At 48.3% G+C, this 18,640-nt stretch overlaps 8 protein-coding genes across 8 annotated transcripts; 3 read left to right on the forward strand and 5 right to left on the reverse strand.

Annotated features, from left to right (window-relative positions):
* Positions 1–177: 177 nt before the first annotated feature.
* On the reverse strand, positions 178–1,915 carry FIESC28_00422 (uncharacterized protein; the record flags this gene model as incomplete). The annotated part of the gene is made up of 2 exons (XM_031154573.1): positions 178–1,618; positions 1,674–1,915. 2 exons carry the CDS (start codon positions 1,913–1,915, stop codon positions 178–180), a joined length of 1,683 nt encoding a protein of 560 aa, XP_031021432.1.
* A 640-nt stretch (positions 1,916–2,555) lies between these two features.
* Positions 2,556–3,278, reverse strand: FIESC28_00423 (uncharacterized protein; the record flags this gene model as incomplete). Its single annotated transcript, XM_031154574.1, has 1 exon — positions 2,556–3,278. The coding sequence occupies one exon, from the start codon at positions 3,276–3,278 to the stop codon at positions 2,556–2,558; it is 723 nt and encodes a 240-aa protein (XP_031021433.1).
* Positions 3,279–3,991: 713 nt separating this feature from the next.
* Positions 3,992–5,972, forward strand: FIESC28_00424 (uncharacterized protein; the record flags this gene model as incomplete). The annotated part of the gene is made up of 5 exons (XM_031154575.1): positions 3,992–4,410; positions 4,467–4,577; positions 4,625–4,762; positions 4,809–4,850; positions 4,898–5,972. 5 exons carry the CDS (start codon positions 3,992–3,994, stop codon positions 5,970–5,972), a joined length of 1,785 nt encoding a protein of 594 aa, XP_031021434.1.
* Positions 5,973–6,568: 596 nt separating this feature from the next.
* FIESC28_00425 (uncharacterized protein) lies at positions 6,569–7,463 on the forward strand (the record flags this gene model as incomplete). The annotated part of the gene is made up of 2 exons (XM_031154576.1): positions 6,569–7,045; positions 7,092–7,463. 2 exons carry the CDS (start codon positions 6,569–6,571, stop codon positions 7,461–7,463), a joined length of 849 nt encoding a protein of 282 aa, XP_031021435.1.
* A 116-nt stretch (positions 7,464–7,579) lies between these two features.
* On the reverse strand, positions 7,580–8,090 carry FIESC28_00426 (uncharacterized protein; the record flags this gene model as incomplete). The annotated part of the gene is made up of 3 exons (XM_031154577.1): positions 7,580–7,692; positions 7,749–8,016; positions 8,076–8,090. The coding sequence occupies 3 exons, from the start codon at positions 8,088–8,090 to the stop codon at positions 7,580–7,582; spliced, it is 396 nt and encodes a 131-aa protein (XP_031021436.1).
* Positions 8,091–8,623: 533 nt separating this feature from the next.
* Positions 8,624–9,425, forward strand: FIESC28_00427 (uncharacterized protein; the record flags this gene model as incomplete). Its single annotated transcript, XM_031154578.1, has 2 exons — positions 8,624–8,957; positions 9,010–9,425. The coding sequence occupies 2 exons, from the start codon at positions 8,624–8,626 to the stop codon at positions 9,423–9,425; spliced, it is 750 nt and encodes a 249-aa protein (XP_031021437.1).
* Positions 9,426–9,558: 133 nt separating this feature from the next.
* FIESC28_00428 (uncharacterized protein) lies at positions 9,559–14,511 on the reverse strand (the record flags this gene model as incomplete). Its single annotated transcript, XM_031154579.1, has 6 exons — positions 9,559–11,227; positions 11,276–12,408; positions 12,654–12,930; positions 13,151–13,821; positions 13,871–14,044; positions 14,098–14,511. The coding sequence occupies 6 exons, from the start codon at positions 14,509–14,511 to the stop codon at positions 9,559–9,561; spliced, it is 4,338 nt and encodes a 1,445-aa protein (XP_031021438.1).
* Positions 14,512–15,482: 971 nt separating this feature from the next.
* Positions 15,483–16,765, reverse strand: FIESC28_00429 (uncharacterized protein; the record flags this gene model as incomplete). The annotated part of the gene is made up of 8 exons (XM_031154580.1): positions 15,483–15,719; positions 15,992–16,112; positions 16,158–16,247; positions 16,301–16,313; positions 16,369–16,396; positions 16,447–16,516; positions 16,566–16,607; positions 16,659–16,765. The coding sequence occupies 8 exons, from the start codon at positions 16,763–16,765 to the stop codon at positions 15,483–15,485; spliced, it is 708 nt and encodes a 235-aa protein (XP_031021439.1).
* Between the last annotated feature and the right edge of the window lie 1,875 nt (positions 16,766–18,640).

Raw genomic sequence — 18,640 nt, forward strand, 5'->3', positions numbered from 1 at the left:
AATGAATTGTTTCTGTAACCGGTTATATGCCCTTAAAGCCCTGTAAGCTGTAATGCATGTTGGCTATTCCATCAAATCAACATGCTCTGTTGGGTTGACTCTGCATTCAGCATATCCACAATTATACACAACCGACTGAATTCTTTTCGTCTTTGAAATAATGCTCGAATACATCTTTCATGCTTCAACCTTACACATGCGCCCATCCGTAGCCACGGACCAAGCCTCACTTCCAACCGCTACCGTAGCATAAAACAAATGCTCAGGATCATACTTCTTCTTGATCTTCAGTAATTTCTTATAGTTAGAACCATAGAAAGTCTCTTGCCAGTTTTGCTGCTGGAAGTCTGCCTCGTTGATATAAGCTCCGGCACCTGGTGTCGCAGCTTCAATGACAGGTTGAATCTCCTCGGTCATCTTCTTTTGGGCAGCCAGCATCTCTTCCCAAGGAGCTTCGTTATCCCACGGCAGAGTGAGGGATACCTGGACGAGAGACTTTCGCCACTGTGGTAAGACGGCGTTGGCGCTGTTAGGGCTGAATTTGGATACATTGAGACCGACACCGATGTAGATGACTCCCATCTCAGCAATCTTTCGTGCAGTAGGTGCAAAGTCCTTGACCTTGTCGCGGGGCAGTAGACGGCCTCCAAAGATCTGCGTTCCGATTTGGATATTTCCTGCGGGAAGGGGACCCCAGTAGTGGTCATAATGCTCGTAGTAACTTGGGAAATTGGTGAAGGTTGGCTCGAACTTGAAGCCAAGCGTAGTCAATGATTCGGCAAGAGGTTGGAGGATCTTCTTGACCTCTGCCTCGGTCTTGTTGTAAGCGGTAATGGCAGGGATCTGCAGGAATGAGTTCGAGAAGAAGTAGATGATCATAACACCCGAGTCAACGATCTTGAGAAGAGCGTCGTGGAAAGCATCGATCGCCTGGTAGATCATATCGGGGTGACCTTCGGGCGCTGTGATAAGAAAGCTGCCGCCGCTAACCTTGGCTTCTGGATGAGCTCGTACAGTAGCTGAAACAACGACTCCGTAGTTTCCAGAGCCCGCGCCACTCAAAGCCCAGTACAAGTCACTGTTCTTGCTCTTGTTTGCCTTGACAAGCTTACCATCGGCGGTGACAACCTCGAACTCGAGGGTGTTATCAGCTGCCAGACCGAAGTTTGTGCTCAAGGCGGAGTGTCCACCTCCTTGACTATAACCTCCTACGAGACCGACAGAAGGACATTCTCCACTCACGACGACGAGATCCTCAGCATGGGCAGCGCCAAGAGCCTCGAAACCCTGGACTCCTGCACCGACCTTGAGTGCCTTACCCTGGTAGTGCTTATCCTTCCAGTCGATGACCTCTGTGCTCTTCAGGTAATGAGTCCAAACCGAGAGCGCTCCGGCACCAGTTGAACGACCGAGGTAGTCATGGCCCGTATTTCGGATGACGAAACGCACGTTCTTCTCTTTGGCGAACTCCAATGCAGCGATGATGTCGTCGGAGGATGTCGCGTTCACAGCGTATCTGACGTAATTGCCAAGGGTACACGGCTTCTCTCTGGGCTGGAAGGGATCGCAGCTTTGGTTGGCAAAGATCGGTGCCATCATCGACGAAGAAGATTGAGAGCTGTAGGCTATTAGCATGACATTCTAGAAAGTTGAAACCCAGGAAATTATCTTACTGGACAGAAGAGTAAAGCCATTCGCTCTGCAAGCGCTTGCACTCCTCAGCATCATATTTCGGGTCATGGCAAGGACTGCCCAGAGGGATAGTCGCCACCAAGCGACCGCCAACCGTAGTGTTCAGACTCTTCCACTCATCTTCAGCCGGCCAGCAATCGTCTCCGGGGAAACATTTGCAGCTGGACTCTCCTGACGCTTTGGCAAAAGCGAGTAGCGATGCAAAGACAACACCACGCATCATGTTGTATCACAAAAGCGAGGATGAGAGGTATGGACGAGGTTTGTTAGAACGCCCTGGTTATATAGACTTTCAAGGGTTACACGGATCTTCCGGTTCCCCTCTTTGGTACGAAGTCAGGGATCGTCGCTGTACGACAATTGGCCTTTTTGCGTTACAATACCTCTTGGCAAGGATGTCCAGTAGTGGAGAATTTATAGTGCTTACATCCAAGGATCGACATGGCAAAATCAGGTTGGGCAATTTCACCATGAGCATTTCAGGTTCAACAGAGGTATCACTAGTCATTTTCCTATTCTCAGCCTACGATCGCAGATCTCCATGTTTTGGTAACTTAACCATGACCTCAGCACTGTAGACTTGTGATACGGCAGATGAACAACTTATCGAAAAGGTTTGGTACCATACGCCCTCCCACCTGCCTATAAAAGTCATATAACCGAGAAGAAATATTTCTCACCGCTCAAGTGCAACCCTGAACGCCGCATCTAGATTCTCGGCTGACATGTACCTGCATATTGATTCCTTGGGCCCTACGTTCGGGTCACAGAAGCACAATGCCATCAAAAGCTAGTGGTTCATCTCTTTCTCTATCTCTCGCTCATCAAAAGATCTATCTCAGGCAAAGAAGGTGAACCTTGCTTCAACCCTCAACCGCAGCTATTCCCTCATCATCTCTTACCAGCTTGGCCTGATTGAACGCGTCGTCTTCCGTCGGCAATTGAAGATTCACTCCCGTGATAGGCGCAGCACTGAGTTCCACGTATCCGTCGCCTTTCAACGCCAACACGTGGCCACCAGCTTGTTTGTCGGCCGATATAAAATGCAAGTGGTCTCCAGCAACGCTGATACCCTGCATAAAAGCCGGCGACCGAAAGCCGATAATCGTACCCTCAATGTCCTTGAACTCGTGAGAAGCTTGACGTTTGCCAAGCTCAGCGAGACTTTCGCCTGGTGATTGCTGTCCACCGACTGTTCGAACAGTAACGGACTTGAATGTGCCTTCCGCTCTAAAAGCAACATAATGGTTCTTCGCGTTCGGCAGGAAGTCCGATAAGTCCTTTGTCAACGCATCCTTGGCCGGGATTAATTTACGAGCAATCGTTGTAGGCTGATAATCCGTGGTCATGGCGAAAGGCGCCGTTTGGTTCGCGCAAGCATCATCGTCGAGAGCGACAACGGAACCATCAGGCTTCATATCGTAGACTGTTCCGTCAAGGATAATCATTTCGCCGACCATGTGTCGAAATGTGCCGAGGCCGTGATCTCCATGGCTGAGCAGGTCGGAAATGGTGATGCCGGTCTCGGCGACTCCATCCATGAGGGCTGAGACAACCGAGTACTGGAATAGCTGGTTCTTTGGCATTTTGGGTGTGATAGTGTGTGAGTGAGACAGGTCGATTGAGGTCTGGACTTTGCTGTAGGGATGTTGATTGGGGATAAGATGTGCAGCTGTGTTCGGTCAGGGAAGTTGCTCTTTCCTGTGGGGCCCGACGAACCAATTACAGGGTATTAAGAAGACGAAGACGTCATTGGATGGAAAAGCGGGAGCTGAGGTGTCGAAGATACCCCACACATGGAAGCATCACAGCAAACCCTGGCAAATTGATGGGACTATAGCTACGACCTTTTGGATCCCTTCTATATTGATCGAACGTCTCGCTTTGTGTACAAGTGCATTTGAATAAATGGTTACCCTCTGGTCATCTGGGGAAGTCCTGAAGCCACCTTCTTGCCTTTGACAGTCAAAACCTAACTGGCTGGCGTTCCCCAGCAGTCATAACTCACATTGTATCGAGACATAGACACCTAAAACGGCGGTATTTCCCCGCAACATGGCATATTCAGCTCGCCACTTTGACTTTGCTGTACAATATTGATGTGACAATGGTGTGATGAACCCAATAAAAGGAATGTGACCCTTTCAGCTCCGTAAGCCATCTTCAGGTATCGGCAGCGAGCGTGATAAATTCGTGTATAAGAACCTGCAGCTTACTCGACTATTTGAGCAAGAAGCATGAACTCTAGAACATCTCTCTTCCTAGACAACTACTTCCCATTAAGACATCTTTGAGGAACATGGCTATCCGAGCTGAGCATGCTCCGGCTTTGTCCCAGGAGCCAATCGGCCTGGTCCCGGAAGGTCTTCGCATCGCTTACGCCCAGCACATCCTCAACAAACACCTTCGCAGGCTTCGCGGCGAAGAGGATGAGCCATTGCCCGAAAGATCACTGTCCCACACTCCTACTTCCCATGAATCCGATCAAGTTGTGGATAAGTACGATGGTCGCGTCGCCATTGTCGGCGCTGGCGCTACCGGTCTGTATCTCGCCATGATGCTGAAGTTTCTGGAGATAAAAAATGTGGATATCTATGAAGCGTCGGATAGAATCGGTGGACGGTGTTATACCTACAGCTTTCCAGATGACGAGGACTGTCCCCACAATTACTACGATATTGGGGCAATGCGCATCCCGGAAATTGCAGCTATGAAGTCGTAAGTAAAATTGTACTTTTGCGTTGCTGCAGTGGTTCAACTAATAACTTTCCCAGGACCTTGAATCTGATCGAATACCTCGGCCTTACCAAATCGAAATACGTCCTTGATGCGGGGTGCGAACCACAGATGCACTACTACTCGCACAAACCAGAGCTTGCTCCAAAGTATGAGAAGTAACAGCCGGTCTTATCACGCAGCTGACATATGGTAGAGGAACGCTATACGAGGCCAGAATTAAAGACATCATTGACAGCCTTAACAAGAACTGGAATGGGGCGTTCAAAGCATTGATTAAGGGTCACGACGATGACTACTCAACCAGAGCCTGGCTCATGCACATCAAACCCAAGTACGTATCAGAGACATATAGTGTGGGCAGTACTGACTAGGACAAGGTTGACATACGAGCAAACCGAAGAAGCCGAGTCGGCCGAGACGTGAGTTTCCATGTCAGCATTTATCCAATCCACTAATTCTCTCTTAGATCTACAGGTCTCTTTGATCAAGCATTTATCGAGTCCCTCTGTGACTTTAGCGACTTCCAAGCGTCCAAAGGCAAACCGTGGTGGCGTCTCGAAGGTGGCATGTCCACCCTCACCGACAAGATGAACGAGTGCATCGAAGATCCCAACTGGCTTCCTGACAACGGAATCTCATTGAAAGTCAAGACCAAGACACCAGTCTTGGCAATGTCGGAGAGTGGAAACAAGATCGAAGTCACTCTAGCCGGGGAAGAGAAGCCAGAACGCTATAACATGGTCTTCAACACAACCGCCATGGGTCCTCTCCAGCGCATGGATATCTCAGGACTGGTGCCGGGCTTTGGTGATGAAGACGCACAACAGAGAATCCTTACAGGTATTCGGGCTCTCAGCTACGATCGCGCTTGCAAGGTTGCGATTAAATTCAAGTCGCGTTGGTGGAAGGATATGTACCAGGATTCTACCACTCATGTTAAAATCGGAGGTGTATCTGGCACTGATCTCTCGATCAGCAATGTCGTATACCCATCTTGGGACGACGGAGAAAAGGCAGCTGTACTCATGGTTTCATACAGCTGGGCCCAAGACGCTACACGCATGGGAGCCTTGATCCCCGATTACTCCAAACAGGAACCATGTATCGACGATACGGTCGTCAAGCAATCCTTCCAGGATCTTGCGAAGCTCTGGTCAAAGGCCGACCCCACCGTCACGGTTGACTTCCTCAGAGACCAATATCTCACTCATCACGCATATGCTTGGTCTCATGACCCCTACACAGGCGGTGCCTTTGCCCTTTTCGGCCCTGGCCAGTTTAAGTATCTGTATCCCGAATTTCAGCACGTCTTCTGTGACGGAAAATTTGCTATCTGTGGAGAGGCGCTGAGCCCTCACCATGCTTGGATCTCAGGCGCCCTTGACAGTGCGTACCTGACTATGGTGCGATGGCTAGGCCACAGGAAAGATCACAAGAGAATTGAAGCTTTGAAGAAGTCGTGGTTTGGGGCTGGGAGAAACAAGAATACTGCTGAGTTTGATGATACTTTGATGTACTGGTCTGTTGAGGTTAAGAAATAGGTTACCAAACAGATAGCCACGCAGGTGCAGTAAGTCATGTGGCTGGGCATAGGTCAGGTAGTTGGATAGTATGGAAATTCTGAGCATTATCTTTCTAACCGTCCGGACATTGGAGAATCGGAGGTCTACATCGTGCTGCTCCAGACCGTTGGAGGGTACGACAGGATCTTGTGCCGAGCAAACACACAATCAACACGTTTTTACAGTAAGGCCGCATCGGGATAGACTAGTAAAAATACCCACATGAGGAGCGTGTGGTCCCCAGCGGAAAGCACAAGACGAAATCTGTTGGCATGTAAAAAACGGACAAGACCAGGATCCAGGCTCATTTCACATTCCAGACTAGCAAGCTTCAATGCAAACCTAGACCCTTATGCCCCGAAGCGGCCCATCCCTGTCCAGGCACGAACATTGGAATGGGCTGGAACACCATTTCGAAAAAGGAAAAAACTCTGAGTATATCTCTCACACAAGGTAGCAATGTCTCGGTCTTCTGAGTATTATCTATATATAGATCCTATGTCCCATTGGGAACTGCTCCATCTCAGACAACACACACTTGGTATATCGTCCATATCTACACGACTGAAGCCAACATGAAGCTCACCACGATCTTCCAAGCCATCACTATCCTTGCCGTGTCAGCGGAGGCTTCCAATCCCCGCGCCAGCACCCCCAAGCGCAAAGCCCTATGGAAGCCGGAAGCTGGCACGAAGTGGGAAATCATCCTCTCCGAAGTGTTCAAGCTTCCTAAGGGAGGCGCTAGTAAGCTTGACTCAACAGTTCCCGTCTATGATCTCGATCTTTTCGAAAACGACAAGAGCACCTTCTCCGCCATGCAAAAGGCTGGAAAACGTGTTATTTGTTACTTCAGCGCCGGATCGTGGGAGAACTGGCGTGATGATAAGAATGACTTCCCGAAAAAGGACCTCGGCAAGACTATGGATGGGTGGCCGGATGAGAAATGGGTGAATATTAGCAGTCCTGCCATTCGGGCTATCATGGCCAAAAGGATCAAGGTTGCTGCTGACAAGGGATGTGATGCTATTGATCCTGATAATATGGATGGCTATGTAAGTCAGTCGAGGGAGGAGTTCGAATGCATGCTAATATAGCCAGCAAAACAACAATGGACTCGGCCTTACTGAAGCCGACACTGTCTCATACGTCAAGTTCCTTTCCGCGGAAGCAGCAAAGTACAACATGGTGATGGGCATGAAGAACGGTGGAGACGTCACAGAAGAGGTCCTTCCATACGTCGCGTTCTGCATCAATGAATCTTGCATTGAGTACAGCGAATGCGACTTGTACGCGCCATACATCGAGGTTGGAAAACCCGTTTTTAACATTGAATACCCCAAGGGCGCACCAAAGGTTAAGTCTAAGGATAAAAAGAGGATTTGTTCCACCAGTGGCGCTGCCGCAGATTCTGATGGCTTCAGCAAGATCATCAAGAAAATGAACTTGGACAAGTGGACTATGTATTGTTAGAAACCAGTTACGGCCGGGTAGTTAGAGCATCAATGATTTGGTTAAATGTTTATTTGAAGAAGACTATTTACGTGTAATGCATCGCTCAAACGCTCTGTGGTTATCATAGTGATTGCTTAGTTGGTACCAGTGCAGCCAACGAAGTTGTTGCCAGAAGCTCCAGTGTGGGTAATGGCACCAGCATACTGGCAGTTGGTGTTGATGACAATGCGATCAGCACCAGGAGAACCTAGATATAGCCGTCAGAAAGAGTGGAGCATGGAAGAGGGAGGTTGTTTGACTTACCGCCAGTGTAGACACCGCTGGTTCGGATGGGGAACTCCTGGTAGGGACCGTTCACAAGAAAGTCAAAGCCCTCGCGGTTGTTGTAGGTGTGAGGGTAGGTAGAGCTACCCGCGGTATCATCGGCTTGGTAGTACTGGCAAGCAGCGTTGGCAGCAGCTCGGACCTGAGCAGCAGAGTAGCTGGTGCTACCACATCGGGTGGCAGATTGGCGACCCTCAATGGGGCTGGCGACAGCGACGCTGACAAGGGCGGCCAGAGAGGCGATGGACTGGGAGTGACAAGTTCAGTGATACGTCTGAGGGGAGTGATGAGGACATCAGTCTATACCTGGAAGAAGAGCATCTTGTGAACGGTTTACTTGATAATTAACGAAGGAATGAGAGCGGCTTGCCAGGACAAGTAACAACTTTGCCACCGCATCCCATCTCTTATATATCCCATCTTCACCCCTACAACCTCTATCTCTATCATGCCATCCTATCCTCGTTCCTCGGTGATCTAAAACATTTGGTTGATCAGCATACGGAGCAGAGGCAGGTGATTGATCCCATCAGTCCGATTGGCTCTCTAATGTATTAGATTCGCGATACTATCACCACCTGCTTAAAGCGGATGTAGGTCCGGCATATAGTCTTGAAAGACTAGCCAGTCGGAGTAAAATCCCGCACCAAAAGCGGGCCATGATCGGCACTTCTCAGTTTCATAGCGCGCCATGTGTTTAATGTGCTATCAATGATTCGCAATCATTGGATGCACTTCGGAACGAATCATATGCCCTAGTGTGGTCTTTTTGTTATGCATCTCCGCTTTGAAACGCAGTCATATTATGCTCCTTCATTTCCTGACCTGCATCTTCTTTACTCATCACACACAACATGGCCGACAATATCAAGAAACTCCTTACAGACGACGGCATCTTACCGCAAGATGCTGCTAAAAAGATTGCGGGCTCGTGCATAAATGCAATCGAGAAGAATGAAGACGACTCCAAGATTGAGGATGAACTTGATGCGCTGTGGTCGGGCATCCTTACCGCTGCCGAGCAGACCCCTCATGATCGACAAGATAAGCTAGTGCAAATCGTGCAGGCGATAAAGGGACTTTCGCCAGCTTCCGAAAAGGCCAAGAAGATTTCTGTTTGGGGTGAGGAGAAGCGCTGGGATGAGCTGCCCATGTTTGGGGGCAAGGCACGAGAGCAACTCGACATTGGTATGTACTGACCCTCAACCTCTATATCAACGCAATACTAAAACATCAACAGCCCAAGAAAAGTCCGATGAGGCGTGCGTCAACATCAATGCATTCTTTGCTCGGGTCACTGCGGCTGGAATTGATGACTTTACTCTCTACGCTATCTGGACATTACGCGAAGGCCTTGAGGACCCTGCGGCCGGTGACATCGCTAAGCAGACTTCTCCCAAACTACTCAAAGCTGCTTCGGTCTGGTTCGTCTATGCTAGCGACATACTGTCAAAGGCGACCAAAGAAGGAAAGCAATTTGATGGAAAGATGGCCAAACCTGGTGCCAGTCTAAAGGATGGTGCTGAATGGAGGGGATTCTGTCAGGATAGATGGAACACTTGGAAAGAAAGGCTATCGTCACTGAACAATGCTGACCTGCCTGAGGATACCAAAACCCTCATAAACCAAGCAGTAGATGTTCTCACTTGTACATAGTACATAAGCTTCAGCTGCAATAGATGGCTTGCTCGAATACAAGCTGGTTCTCATTACTCTATCAAACATCCAATAAAAGAAAATAATATTGAGTCGCCGTGTCTATATCACAAACCGATGGTCGCTTTCCACTTTAGACCCATCCTTCGTTGAATGCCGGCTGGTATGAAACTTTTACACCAAAGGGGAATTCCGTAGTATCAGCGTAACCTGCCTTTATGGCTCGGTTACGTGTAATGGTCAACACGTCTTTCAACAGATTTGTTTCTTTGTCACCGACCCCTGCATCGCTCAGCGCATCAAAAGCTCTCGAAAAGGAAAGTGGTGCATCGTAGGTCCTGCCCCATTGGAAATATGACGGTTTCATCTTCAGAAACCACGATATAAGATCAAGTAGCCAAAGATCATTGCTCGAAATGACTGATAAGACTTTACCCTGTTGAGATGGTGACAGAAGTCCGGCCTTGAGAATTGGGGGTACCATAGCACAATGGTGAGTCAGTCCATTATGGGAATCCCACTCTAATAGCGAGAGATCGTCATGATATGTGTAGTCGTCTCTGACTAGTGCAAGGATAGCCACCCAATCAGCCTGTTCAACTGCAGTTCTCGCGAGTTCCGTATATCGATCGTCCGATGTCTGGATGCGTCCGAGGCAGTACTCTTTCGCAGGATGATCCACTCCGAGATTCAGCAGCATGGGACTTAGCCATCTGACGAAGTTGTAGTCAAGATCATACTGGAGGATGGATGGTATTCTCAGAGCAACCCGCCTAAGGAAAGAAAACAATTTGACGTAGTTTCTTATTCTTTCAGCACCACCGTCCTTCGTTAGCTGATGCTTTAAGAGCATGATATGGCTATGTGAGAAAGCCCAAACCATAATATTCGATGGTCGGAGCTGTATTAGCGATGGATCCAGTTTATTCAAAACGGCCATCGATGCAGGTAGCCCAACCGGAATCAGGAAAAGGTATAGTTCTAGCCCAATATGAGCCGGAACATGTCGAAGGTTTATCCCAAAGGACGGATGATCAAGCAGGATGTACCACTGCGGTAACAGGGGAAAGTCTTCCAGGTTTGCGGTATGCTGTACCCAGTGCTTCTTTGCATATCTGAGAAGAGGGAACTCGTTCTTTTCCTCTGAATGACTCACACTAGCCTTTGCGAGAGTTGGACCAATATCTCGTTTTAGACGTGTCGTGGACCTGAGCACCTTCCCTGCGATACTGGTTCCAAGATATTTAGAGCCGATAGTGCTTAGCGCAACTCTTCTGGGTATCTCCTTCGCATCTATGGTAGGCACGACGTTCCTTGACACTTGTGTGTCGAAGACGTTATAACTAAGATATGTCACGAGTATCTCGGCAATATGCTGATCCGCTTCGAGCTCACTAAAAGCCCAATTCGTGACATCGTGTGAGCCTTTGATGCAGAAGCTGCGCGCGCTATGATGGATGAAACGAACGGTCTCGTCTTCTTCATCGACCATTACCAGACTCCCACAGAACTTCAAAACAGTATGTATACTGTTGATTTCTTTATTTGAGTTCCAGATTGTTTGTCCAATGGTAACGCTTGCGGCTTGACGTAGCTCTTCTGTCGTCAACAGCTCTTTTGCGCCAGCCAGAACCTTAAGGATCCGGATATGATAGCTCTTGTGGTCCTTGGAGCTGGCTTTGAGGAGATTGCGCCTGAAAGTTTCTGTTAGGTCTCGTGGTAGGTCTCTGATGGTTTCACGAATGTCATGATCGCATACTTCGGCACAAATTGAGTCGATCTGTAAGGAAACCCAGAGGAACCTTTAAGAATGTTAGTATATAGTTCCAAAACTGGCCCCAAGCACTCACATCCCGCAGGCACCAGCGATAAGCTCTTGCTTGACATCCTCGACCAGCTTCGGATCACGAATGATCAGTCTTCCATCTTTAACTCTGGTGTCAACCTCGGCCACCACGAAGTCTTTTATATCCGGATTCTGCTCCGGTATGGAGGCGTGGAATTGGAATAACTGAGTATCCCAGATTGGACGTCGCTCAGAGGTCCGTGCTGAAAGGCAAAGTCTGTACCCGAAACTCTGCAACTCGGCTAGATGTTCCAGGACAGTTGACTGAATCTCTATCTCACACTCATCCAGCCCATCTAGGATGATGAATATGTCCTCATTCTCTGGTCCTGCGCGCTTGAAAAGATCCAGAATATCTTCTAAATCTGTTCGAGGTATGCTTTCAGGGAATAGATGGCTGAACTTGCTGTCGTTCTTCCGATGTTCCAACAGCTGTCGTATAAGAGAACCGAGTATCGTCTTTGCTTTCATGCTCTCCTCGTTATCATGTCGTGCAAAGAAGTAGAGAGTGATAGAAAGATCCCTCAAATTCAGGTCATCAACGATATTGGCTAAAAGAACAGACTTCCCGGCTCCCAATTTGCCGAGAAAAAGAATCGAGGTACTGTCATCATCATCGTCTCTCCACTGCTGGTAGGGGTTGCAACATGCTAAAAGCTTAGTTGTTCCGCGCTTGCGTGTTTGCTTCCATGTCGTACAATAGTCATATTGTGAACAAGTGTCCAGAAATTGAATCTGTCGTTCGATTTTATGTTGATGAGCTGAGGCTTTAGATCGTGCAGTTGCGACAGACCTGAATAATGAATTATGTTTTGCTTCCTCAGCGACCGTTTGATTCAATAGAACATTGGCCTCCTCCTTGATGGCTGAAGACCAGAGATCGAGCTCATCCTTGAAAGTTTTCATTTGAGGGTCGCTGATGGTAGTGGAAAAACGAGCTAGAGCCGACTTTCTAGTCCACATAACAGACTGGTGACAAACTTTGGTTATGACAATGAAGTATTCGCAAAGATAGCCTTGTAGGCTCTTTGATTTGGGATATAAAGCTGCCATGGTTTGGTAGCGTGGTGCATTCCGACCGATGGCCATGAACAGTAATGACAAATTCTCCAGGTACGTAGAGTACCCAGTAATGACCTGTCAATCCCATCAGTGTCTAGTCTCCCGAGCGATAGGATAGAGATATCTACTTGAAGCGTCATCCTTGCCGCAGCCCAAACCCCACAAGCAATTAGGTTTTGACCTCCCCCAACTATAATATCACCGAGAGCTGCAAATTGCTGGATTGCCTGAAGAGCATTCGTCATTCTTGGCCCAAAACACCTCCCATGGCCTTGTTTGCTGGTGGATTTGAGATCTATCTCTGCGGTGAGTCGCATTACATCTGACATAGTCGGTGCTGTGCTGACAGCCCGGGCGCGCGACGCTTGAAATGAGGATTTTTGTTCCGGCGTGAGAGTCGCCTCAAACTCTGAGACGGCTTGAGCGAGGCGAATTTCCGGCTTAAGATTACCAGCCTGGCGTAGTGTGAGGGACATGGCGACAATTTCGGCTCTGAACGAGAAATGAAATGAGATGTAGGAAAGTCGGGCTGGGAGTGAGGGGATCTGGGGAGTGCGGCTGACTCTTGGGCGACCAAAGAAGTTAAGTGAAATGAGGCTGTGCGAATCAGACCAACAGATAGGACTCACTAGACGCAGCCAATTGGCCGTTTAGTGCAGCACGGGAATTACGCCTAACGGTGACCCCAATGAGACATGGAGGCCGCGACTAAACACTGACACCGACTTGAGGACGCTTAACACCGCCGTAGGTGAGGATAATTATGCAACTTGAAATGCAACTAAATACTATTGAATTTACTATGGAGAGTATCTACTTTCTCAAGGTACCCTCAATCTGAGGCTTGAGATAAGTCTCAATGTACTCATCGTTTCTCCAGCCAGACCAATCAGGCTTCTTCATTCCCCAAGAGTCATCAAACTCCTGAGTACCCTGGCGAGTATAGTATCGTCCAACAATAACCCAGATGAACCAGCTAGCCTGCATCTCAGGAAGATACTCAGACAAGCAGCTGACATAAGTCTTAGCAGTCTCGTAGTCAGGGCCGTTCATGGCTTGACCAAACTCAGTCAACATAACAGGGAAGACCTCAGCGACGTTAGGGTCAGACTCGTTCATAGCCTGGAAACCCTTGTTGTAGAGGTTGTAGCGCAGAGAAGGGCAGCTCGTTCCCTTGTTCTCGTAGGTGTGGATCTCGAGAACGAGCTTGTCCTTGCCGTAGCCCTTGAAGTCATCGCGGTTGAAGACTTCACCGCGGGGCTCCATCTTCTCTCCGCTGTAGAGAGGGGTGACGTAGGTGTCGTAGTTCATGCCGGAGATAACGATGATGGCCTCAGGATCAGCCTCGTGCACTGCATCAGCACCCTGGCGCATGTACTTGTACAGGTCGCTCCAGTGATAAGACTCTTCTTTGAGCTTGTCGTTGTTTGTGGGCTCCCGAGGCTCGTTACGGAGAGATTGGGAGACCTTTGCGGGCCATTTCTTGGCCTGATGTGTGTTAGTTGAATTGCTTGAGGAGAGAATGGAGAAGACATACGTGAGCAGCCATGTAAGCACCACCGCGAACCCACTTCTCAGCGTCAAACTGAACATCCCCCCACCAGGTGTTAAGGTCCTCACCACCACAGCACCATTTGCCCTCAGAGATGTGGTTGTCGAGGTTGATGTAAATCTCTTGACGAAGACACTCAGCAGCAATGGCGTCGTAAACCTGTCTTTAGTTAGTCTAGTTCACACCTCTAAATCGGTGTCGGTGCCTCATACCTCAAGACGGGTGGTCTCAGGAGTGAAGGAAGGGTTGTTCTTCAACACCTTCTCGAGGACGATAGTACCGTTCTCCTTTCCAAGACCCTCCTCGAAGGCAGTCTTGATGTCGATGTCCTTGCCATCGTTGGCATAGATTTGGTCAATCATCTCAGTGGCAAAGGTCAGGCGAATGGCGTTCATGCCAATGCCCTTGATGTCCGAGAGAACATCCTCGATGGACTGGTACTGCAGACCTTCGGGGACCATGACCTCACCGTGACCGGGCCAGTTGGCACCAGCTAGGTTGACCTCCTCGCCATTGGCGTTGACAATCCATCGGCCAGAGGTTTTGAAGGGACCGTTGGGCCAGGCTGCGGCGACGTTGCCAATGAGGCAGCCAAGTGCCAAAAGGGGGCGCACGAATTGCTTCATCGTGGGCTATGGAGAAAGTATGGACAAGTTGGTTGGTCCTTGGTTAACTGGTACAAGCGGATCTCTGGCATCTTATAGTTCCCTCATGCTATCGAATTAAGCTCATAAACACTCCATCCTCCGGAGCGGACCGACAATCTTGGCAACCCCGTGTTCCCAAGATCGTCTCAACAACACCTGACGTAGGTATTCCTTGGTACAATGACACGATGAACAGGGGAAATAACCTGGGGAAGCCAAAGTCCTCCCTCAACAGGTTAGCTGGACGTTGATCTTTACGATCAAGGGAAACCTTGATTTCCCCGCATTCAGTTCATGTTACCCTGGACCCTTCGGCTCCGGTATCCCCGGCCCCATCAACCCCTGGTCGTCAATGCGGGGTGACTATCACGAGTTTGCAAAATTGGCGGTCCTCGGTAGCGGCTTCGCAATGTTTCCTGAACTGTGTTTCCTTCGGGGGAATGACCAGCGGTAGCACTCGTATTGTCACTTACCCCTTGCATACCATTCGGTCAATTACGTGGGTAAAGGGTTTCAGGAAATGTACTAGGTACAGTATCTCACGTTTTTCCCAAAGTCAGATCCATACAGGGCTGGACAACGACTGCGAAATTCCATGTGAAGATATACTCTTGATGAAGATATCACTTCTCAGCAAGTTCAAAGGCATTTTCCAAGCCAATCGCTCGGAGCTATTCCCCCATTGCGATGCGAACAAGTAATCTAGTGGACGGGAAAATGGGCGACGATCAGCGCCTACAAACAACAGCCGATTAGCCCGCTTATAATAAAGCTTGGCGTTAAAATGCTACCATATCCCGAAGACCTGAACCCGTTTCTGCCAGGCCCAAACAAGCACAATTCCAAGCACAATTCCATGAGCTCACATTGTTTCCTTGCTTATTTCCCCGAACTTTCTTTGCACCCGCGATGAGAAGTTGTTTGTCGATATGAGACAACCAGCTCAACTATCAGATGCCTCGGGCTTTTGACCCCAGACAACCTTCTGAGCAAAGTAGCCATGATGATTTTCCAGTTCCAATCTCCTTTCGGAATTGTCCAACATAATCCAGGATTTCTTCTCTGGTCCAACCAAGAGTATGTGCCATGAAAAGAACAAAGCCCTCGCTATCCTTCTGAAGACCGTGCTTGGTGTAGATGCCCATTTGCTTCTCAACAGGATCCTCAGGCCAGTCGCCAATCGGGTTCTGTTTAATAGTTAGCAGAAAGCAGAAACTATCGTGGTAGAGATACTATCTCTGAAGTCGAATTCTTGGATGTTGACAAATCCTGCCTTCTCCATAGCCTCCCTCTGTGTTCCATCTTCGACGACTGTGAAGCTTGTTCCAATCTTCTTGCTACCTTCAATGAAGAACTTGCCCTAATGGCCCATAGCAGAATCAGGCTCTACGGTGCCATCTGGACTACTGATGATAGACGAGGCTTCATGGCTCTCTACCCAGCCACCTGGTTTACACACCCTGAAAGCTTTCCAGAAAAACGCATCGCAGTTCCCAATGCTGCCCATAAGCCACCGAGCGTGGATGTAATCCGTGAAATCACTCTTGAAGGTCCACTCACGACTACAGTCTTCGATGGTGCTTGCAGAGTATCAGTTATGATAGCTTAAAGGACAAGCTACCTACAATTGGAGGTTTGGTGGGGCCCACGACAGCTGGATGGGCGACAGGTCTGTTCCGACGATGGTGGCGTTCGGGTACTGGTCGGCGAAGTCGCTGGAAGTCAATCATCGTTAGTAGGTAGCTATTGTCTGGTGTGACCTTCTTACATGGCCCAGATTCCTGATCAAGTTTTAGCAATAATTCCCATGAGATCTACCAAGGAAAAGGCATTTACCTGTACCGGTGCCAATGTCAATCGCTTGCTTCAGGTATGATAGGCACGTTGACGAAAGTCGTAGCGAAATTAGCTTACTTGGACGTTTTCCTTCTTCAACGGGGCCAAGTGAAGCTTGTCACCAAGACCGAGGGTAAGAATATGATGGCTGTTACATGTCAGAATCTATGTATCATGATCAGAGGTTCAGTTCTCACGTGAGATCCATCAAGTCTTTTTGCTGATCATCATTCGATCCCCTTCGACCAAAAACTAGTCGGTTTTGTTATATACATACTTGGCAATCATACCAATATTGAGCGTCGCCCTGCTCGCTGTGATAAGTGCGACCGTGAATGGTCCGGTACTGAAGGATGCTGGAAGTGATGGATGCTGTCGTTGAGTCGGCGCCAGACATTATGGCCGTGCCATCGTCTTCATCGTCTGACCCTTTCGCCTTTGGATGCTTCTTAGTCACATGTCTCGAAAGTAGGTTCCCGTGAGCAAACCTTCTGTATTTCGGGCCAGTGCTGTGGGTCTAGAATTACAGCGGCGGTTGTGGGAGGAGAGGCATCCTTTCGTCCCATCTGGCTCGCAGAGCTATTTGCTTTAGACATCCCTTCCTAATTAGCGTCGCAAACTCTGTATTAAAAAGTGTTGTTATTGATTGTAGTGAAAGTTAGTTGACGGAGCTGACTGGGTTGATTGAGTTGCCATGAGCGATTAAGATGACAAGAAGGTTGCACAGTGGCATGATCTGACCTCTGTCCGGATCATATCCATTGCGAATAATCCTTGCAAGTTCGTAGACTGCTAATTAACTTGGGCAAGTGTAGGCAGAACAAGATATAACAACAGTTTCTAATACTATCTAGGACCTAGGTTCATCAAGCCGAATCACCACATGCTTCCTATTCCTCCTCCTCCTCTTCTTGAATAGCCGCAAGCCTGCGTCTTTCCTCTTCTTCACGCTTCTCCTTGCAGTCTGCGCACTCGAAATTATAGTCGTGTTGCCACTTTGTCATTGGTCCTGTAGGACATTCTCCATAAACCCCATTCGGTCGACGATTAGAGCACATCTCGGCCTTTACATATTCCTGAATTGTCTTACGACATGTCTCGCAGTGTGTCAGAATATGCCATTCTTCACACATCTTGATATAATAGAAGAGTTGATGTTTTGGTTGATAGTCGATTGTTAGGTGGACTGTGTGGTTTATGGAGAGGTTTGAAAGTTGGTTTCCGCAAAACGTTTAAATACTTCCCAAAAGGGCGTGAACCACTGTAATATTAGTGCAAATAAAGTAGTATGGTGCTTCAAAGTTGTACTCCCAGGGAAGATAAAATGTTCAATCGAGTGATGAGGGACGATTCAGTCGAATTGAAGATGAACTCAGGTGAATATCTTCAACAAACAAGAGACGCACTAACCCGTAGTGTGATTCACTAATCGCACCCAGTACATGGATGTGAAACGGCAGTTGTACAGTTCAGTTGGTAGTTCAAGGTGTGATACATAAAAGTTGCAAGATTTGGTAGAGCATGTTACCAGAATGTTCTATCCGGACTTTGCAGTCATGATGCTTTCAAAGTACATATCTGTTAAGGAATAATTTGAGTTTCGTGATCCGAAACATAAAAGATATCCTGTGATAATCAGGGAACCTACACGGCACAATGTGTTGACGAGACGAAGGCTTGCCAAACAGACATCTGTACATCAACACGTTGAGGTTCCACTACCCTTCAGACTACCTACAACAGGAACTTCCATCACGTATTTCTTGAGAAGAAATCATCAGGAAACACAGTTTAGCATTATAATATCACCTGCTAGCAGGAACTACTTCTACCCGGAAAATAACCGTAAAAGCTATTCCTCCATCTCTCTTCCTCCTCCTCACGCCTCCTCCTCTCTTCCTCTTCCCGCCTTACTCGGCATGGCTCACATTCTAGTCCAGGCGCTTGAAAGAACAAGTGTTGCGTCGTATAACCGCATGCCCCAAAGGTACACCCTGTAGGAAGAAAGGCACAGCATGATGGTAGCTCCATCTCGTAGTATGATGTCCGGCAGACTGGACAGTATAGTTCCGTATGCGTGATAAAACACATGTTGCGTTTATAGTAGATTTTTAATAATGGTTTTGGTGAGTTCTATTCTCTCTTCAGCTTGAGAATCGCGCTAGTTTATATAGTTTTTACATTGCAGCAAGTCACTGTTTGATTGTGTTTGCACATGGCCTTATGATAGGTAAGTGAAGCGACGGAGACTGCTCTCTTGTTTGTGAACCAC

The sequence above is a fragment of the Fusarium coffeatum genome (genome assembly GCF_003316985.1).
Source record: "Fusarium coffeatum strain FIESC_28 chromosome Unknown BRIP53273_contig_9, whole genome shotgun sequence".
Classification (NCBI taxonomy): Eukaryota; Fungi; Ascomycota; class Sordariomycetes; order Hypocreales; family Nectriaceae; genus Fusarium; species Fusarium coffeatum.